The sequence below is a fragment of the Hibiscus syriacus genome, unplaced genomic scaffold (assembly GCF_006381635.1).
Source record: "Hibiscus syriacus cultivar Baekdansim isolate YM2019G1 unplaced genomic scaffold, ASM638163v2 tig00111132_pilon, whole genome shotgun sequence".
Classification (NCBI taxonomy): Eukaryota; Viridiplantae; Streptophyta; class Magnoliopsida; order Malvales; family Malvaceae; genus Hibiscus; species Hibiscus syriacus.
Genome location: NW_024062992.1, coordinates 1089568 through 1095821, shown reverse-complemented (window position 1 = coordinate 1095821; position 6254 = coordinate 1089568). Strand labels below are relative to the sequence as shown.

The 6254-nt window shown below is 34.0% G+C and overlaps 1 protein-coding gene across 1 annotated transcript; it reads left to right on the top strand.

The window, feature by feature from the left end:
• Positions 1-462: 462 nt before the first annotated feature.
• Positions 463-4883, top strand: LOC120154583 (thioredoxin-like 3-2, chloroplastic). The gene is made up of 5 exons (XM_039166283.1): positions 463-815; positions 1769-1843; positions 4059-4125; positions 4627-4644; positions 4794-4883. Exons 1-5 carry the CDS (start codon positions 478-480, stop codon positions 4857-4859), a joined length of 564 nt encoding a protein of 187 aa, XP_039022214.1. The 5' UTR covers positions 463-477; the 3' UTR covers positions 4860-4883.
• Positions 4884-6254: the final 1371 nt, after the last annotated feature.

Below are 6254 nucleotides of genomic sequence, written 5' to 3'. Positions count from 1 at the left end.
TTGATCTTGTAATTTAAACCCGTTTAGGGTCTGTTTCATTTGTAATATGGGCTTGAATTGTAACTTGTAAATAAATATATATTAATAAAATAATAATAATTGGACTAAAATTAGTGTCAATAAATAGTATGTTTTAAAAATCTTATTCTCATATAATAATATATTTTTTTAATTCAAACGTATCCTTAATTACGAACGCACTATATATAATATTATATTACTTTTTCAAAAATAGTATTCTTTTTTGGAACATTACATGAGTGTAAAATACAAGATTATGAGGCCATACCACAATATTATATTTTGGCAACTAAATGCGTAGCAGAAGGGGCTTTTGTACAACAGAAGCAGGCAAAGGAAAGTCCCAATCCGCAGCATAAACAGTTCAATTCAATGCTTATTTGATGTCTGCCCATCTTAAATATCACCATTCAAAAATCCTGGAACAGAGTTTTTAACATCATTTCCTTTCGTGCAATGACTTCTCAATCCTTCACTTACCCATCCCTCAAAACTTTGATCAATTCGAATTCTCCTGGAGACAATTCACCTTGTTTTTCAGCACCCTTTTTGAAAATCCCATCTTCAAGCTTTGGTGGGTTTTCTTTGAAGAGAAAAACTTTGGGTTTTGATGGGATAATTAATGGGTTTGGGGATAAATTTGGAATCGTTGGTGCTTGGAGAGAAGAAGGGAATTTGGAAGAGTTGGATGATGCGCCATTGACGGTTGAATTGCAGCAAATTTGCAGTGAGAGTCAATTTGATCGAGTCATTGCTGAAGCTCAACAACTTGAGGAGTCTTTGATTATACTTTGGTTTGTATATACTTCAGGGTTGTTTATATGAATTTGATTTTATATGAATTTGTCTACTTTCTTTTGCTGTTTGTTGAATCCGAGAAAACGAGTTAATTTTTCCGGTCAACGCTTGAAACTTGAAAGGCTTTGTTGAGAATCGGATTTCTTTGTATCAATTCTTATTCCCGTTTAATGTTTTCCTTCATATTTAGATATACGTTTAGCATTAGGATAATCTTTTTCCCTTCCCATAAACTTCATCCGCCATTCCCATGTTTTAAGCTTGAAACATCCTTCTGTTTCCATTTAATGAGATCAATTAGCATTACGTGTGTTGATAACACAGATAGTGAAGGTATCCATGTTCGATACATACTTGAATATTCCTAGGGAGAATATGACCCTTCAAATGCATAGAAGAACTTTAGGACATTAAACATTCTCATATTGGACACATAACCTTATTCGGCATTCTCACCCGAGTCCGAGAAACAAGTAGAGCCTTTCGGTTATTTGTAATTTATTAATTTTGCCTGGAGAATTCGATTTTATGTTCAATCTTAAATTCTCATTTTTGATGTTACTGAAACTTAGATGAAGACAATGGTATACGAGCTTTGGTGTAACTGTTAAATTTGGGTATTTGTTCAATATAGGCATGTTCTATTTTTTTCTAAGATTTTTCGTGTTTGAAGGAATTCTTTGAACAATCACATTCCGTACACACATTCATATATGTTTCAGATATGGGTGCCAAACATGAGTGTGTTGAGAAAAATGAAGAGTCCGAAGTAACATAGGATGAAGATATTATTGTTTATCATCTTTAAAACAACCAATACAGTTTGTTTTGTTGAAATTAGTGTCCAAAAAGATTACCTCTTTGCAGAATGTATATCAACATGTTAGCACTTCATTTTCTTACTGATATTTCGAGTTTGATTGTAAAACAAAGTTATTTGAACTTGTAGGATGGCAAGCTGGTGCAGAAAATGTATATATTTGAAACTGAAATTGGAAAAGTTGGCAGCTGATTACTCTCCAAGGTAGCTTTCTTGTTGTTTCTCAAATCTACAACACTATTAATCCACCAGTCACAACAAATCTAGGGTAGCTTTCTTGCTGTTTCTCAAATCATTCTGGTTTATGTTGCTTGAATTCTTTTTTTCTTCTTGAAATACCCATGTCCAATTCGAATACGAGTATGGAGATGTGACTTTCCAAAGACTTTCTAAATATCCTTTAAATGCTTAGAAAAACTTGGGATAAACTGAATATCACCTTGTTGGACACATTTATTATCTGACACTCAGCACCCAAGTTTTAGTAACTTAGATTTTTTATAGTTATAACTCCATTGTCATATGTGTATTTGGATGTATAATGCCCTTTTTGTTATCAACTTACTCATCTGTGAGAAGGTGTATACTCGGGAGATTTTTTGCTCAAGTTCATAAATACCTGGATCAAATTCATGCATCTCATTTCAAAATCCATGAGCTGTAATTGTGGCTTTAATTTGAAGTCAGTTGGGGGATATGAATTTTTTCCTACCATTCATTCAGATCAGGATATCTCTTGACTAGTGTAAAAGAAGTTGCTTTTTTATCATTCCACGGTACCAGAAAACTAAGAATATCTAGTTTACAGCTAGTTTGGAGGAATTCAGCTTCTCATGATTTTCATAGACTCGGCTCCTTTCTAAAAATCCTTGTTAGCACAAATGATAGATGATGGTCAAGCAACCACTTTTCTGAATTCATATAAGTTCTTCCATTTTAAAATAAGGGTTTGATCAGGGAAATTTTGATTTATTTAAGTACATCCTCCCATTGTTTCCTTCATCTTATGCAAATAAAATCCAACTACGAACCAATTCTCTTCTTCCTTAGATAGCCCCCAAAATTTTGCAATTAGACCTTTCATTGTGTTATCTTTCTAGTTGGCTGATGAATTTGAAGATGTCTTTCCCATTGAAGTACGAGGAGCCGAGTGGGAATCTTGTAGTACCTAAATTCGATGTTTAAACTTTTGCATAGGTATACAAATTTGTTGTTGCCTTTGACTTTTGCGGAGTTTTCTAGGCTACTGAAATGCTTCAATTCATCAATTCCTTTGCTTTCAATTTTCCGTTTATCTGTTGCTTCTGCATCCCCAGATAATCCAGTGTCTAAAATGTACGTCAAAATTCTGCAATCATGATGAATATGTACCGAAAATCAGGGTTTTAAATAGCGTTCGGGTCACGTTTTCAGTTGCGGATATAACGGGCGTCATTGCGGGTATCGCGGTCGTGAATTTTTTTAAATGTCGCACAACTTACCCTAAAATAACTAAGGGGTTGTTTGTTTACTTCAGAATGATTAAGCTTTGAATGATTCAAATGCTGAATGATTCAGAGGTTCTGTATGAATTAGCTCTGAATGTAACATGATGTTTGATAATGACCCTGAATCATTCAACATTATTTTGCTGAATCAGTCAGCACTGAATTATTCAGAGGTGCGAAACAAACGCGCTGAATGTTGAACGGTTCAACATTCAGCGTTGAATGATTCCATTAAGAGACAAACAAACAACCCATAAATTAAATATAATTAAAATAAAATTGTAAAATTTAAATTGCATAAATTTAGATTACTGAAATTAATACTAAATTAAATAAAAATTAAAGTTTACATTCTAAACTAGAGATTAAATTATAAATTCTAAAAGTGGGAGGGATCTCAAATTAATATATCTTTTAAAATTATATTTTAAAAAATATTAAGATAATAATAATAATGATAATAAATCACCCCTTCCCCAACCTTTCTGCCTCCCCTTCCCCACCTTTATGGTTCTGGGTCCTTCCCCATCATTGTCTGAAACAAAAATGATTCTGGCCTTCCTCCTTCCCCCACCATTGTCTTAAAAAAAAATTGTGCCATCAATGTTTTTGTTTTGGAATCACGTTGGATAACAGTTGTTGCGTCCAGTTATCGGCGTAATCTTCTGTTTCCCGTTAAATTGCAGGCGCAATCGACCTAGATTGGTGTGAATCTGTGACCCACCATAAAAACTATGAAAACCGGTTTCGGACGGTGGCACGACAGCAATATCACGGCCGCTATCACGTTTTCAGAGCGCTATTTGATATCCTGCAGAAAATAGTTTGTATCGTCTAGGGTATTTCTCTTGCATGAAGCTATTTGTGAATGATATCAAACAAGCTGAATTGATTATTGTGATTATTAATCTTCTCTAGAATGGTTTGTTCAGATTGCGGTTTTATTGTGTAGATGTAAACACCGTTCCACACAACCTTGTCGCTCGTGCTGGAGTCACGGCAAGTGTCACATAACTTTGACAAACAGTTGCTTCACCAATCTTTAAGTCTATACGTCTTTGTTTTCAGTCTGCTACATCATTTGATTGTTTGCTTTGTGTAATGCAAATAGAGAATAGCAATTGCCTATGATCTTGAAAAAATGGTTGCCAAACTTGTTTTCCAGTACTTTGGTACAATAACATTAGATTCTAAAGTCGTGTATCAGGCACATTCTTCTCGAAATATTTGTGTTTGACACATTTTTCGGATCTAGATACGAGGATATGATCCTCCAAAGACAATTAAATATATGAAAAGGCTTAAAAGAAATTGTACGCACATGTATCAGACACATTCCTGTATCCCATACTCTTGAACAGAGAAAGAAGAGTATCTAACATACATGATCTCTTCTAAGACATTAGACATGCATGATCTGCTGTATAAACATAGTTATGAAATTATGATCGACTGAACTGATTATTTCTTTCTGCATGTTTCAATTCAACAACTCTCCAGAAAATGCCAACGATACAGGTTAGTACCTTCCTTTGAAAAACGTAATTTCTATGTTCCGGCTTTGCGCCCTTTTTTTTCTTTTAAAAATATCCGTGTCCAACACATATTTTACGAAGGCATATTGGGTGCACTTGTTTTGAACCTGATAATGGTGTTTACTATTACAGTTATGGAGAGATAGTAAGACACAGGCTGAGATGATTGGTGGCCACAAAGCATATTTGACCGAATGATAGAAACTTTGACTAAAATAATTTTTTTTACCATAAACTTGGATAAAATCAGATTTGTCTTTCCCTTGTTTATTATTTTTAAAAACTCCTACCTAGAGGAGGGAACAAGGATTTTTGCTTCTAATAGGTATTGAACCCACAATCTAAGGAATATGAGGTGTTAACTAAGAACTTTCAATCAATTGATCTAGAGATAGTTGACAAAAGAACTTTTAATATGTTAGTTTGGTATATATTGTGGATTGTTACTTGAGATTTGACTTTGAAATTATTTCATACTCTTTTGATAATTTTTTTTATTAAATTTATTAATTTATATTTATATCAAGCTCTATATAGTATTTCTAGATTTTACATATAGTTAAAAAACAAGATAAAAATTCTAATGAACTTAATGAGTACGAATCGAATAAAATTTTATCGAGCTTAACAAGTAATGAGTCGAGTTAAGCAACAATTTTTTAACGAGTAAGAGTCAAACAAAATTTTATTAAGTTTAACTAGCAACAACTTGGAACAACTCTTTTTTAACGAGTCGAAGTTGTTGCAAAAGAAATTCCAATCCATGAGATTGATTTTCAAGTTCTTAATTTATTTCTCGCGATCTCTTCTACTAAAGGAGGTTCTTCAGTTGGTGGCGGAACCCACGGGAGCTGTCAACACCTGGTTTTATCTCCAGCTTCCTCTGTAAACAGGCTCCCAAACCGTTGTTGGTTCGGGAGCACCCTTTGTAAACAGGCTCCCCGTCAACAAACTGAATTCAAACAAACCACATTACAAATATGAACTTCAATACATTTGTACGGGTTAGTTGAATCTATAATCCACTGCCCCAAGACATTTTTTTTTAATTCCTAAAGTACATTACACGATAGATACCTTCCTTTTCCAACCATGTACGAGATGAGTAAAACATGTTTATTGGTGGTGGCACGGTGAGGATGCTAGTGCCCAACATTTTTTATGTTGCTAAAGTATAACAAGAATTAAGGAAAATTCTACAAGAAACTAATTATCATGTTACTCTCATCATGCCAACTTGCTAACGTGCTTGAAAACTAAAGAACAATCACTTCAACTTTGCAAATATATGCATCAAGGTTAAATATGAATGTTAGTAAACATACTGCTATGACATGAGTCGTAGTAAACCCTGGACAGATAGCTAGACCATCTTTCTCACAAATCCCCACAGCTGATTACACTTAAAGAAGAATGCAGCATCGACACCGAATGTTGCAATTTCAAGCAGAAAAATTCAAGCATAAGATATACTATACATATTGTCGTAACCGGTTTTCGTCCGGGCACGAAATTTTTTTTATTTGGTGGGAAAAGTGATGTGAATAAATGGTTTTGAAAATAATTTGGGAGTCGCCATCGACCTTTTGGGTC

Excerpts from the sequence above, each read along its gene's own strand:
- LOC120154583 (XM_039166283.1), top strand. The coding sequence starts at position 478 with ATGACTTCTCAATCCTTCACTTACCCATCCCTCAAAACTTTGATCAAT. Across the intron at positions 816-1,768 it reads GAGTCTTTGATTATACTTTG|GATGGCAAGCTGGTGCAGAA; the intron begins GTTTGTATATAC and ends TTGAACTTGTAG. Across the intron at positions 1,844-4,058 it reads GCAGCTGATTACTCTCCAAG|ATTGCGGTTTTATTGTGTAG; the intron begins GTAGCTTTCTTG and ends TGGTTTGTTCAG.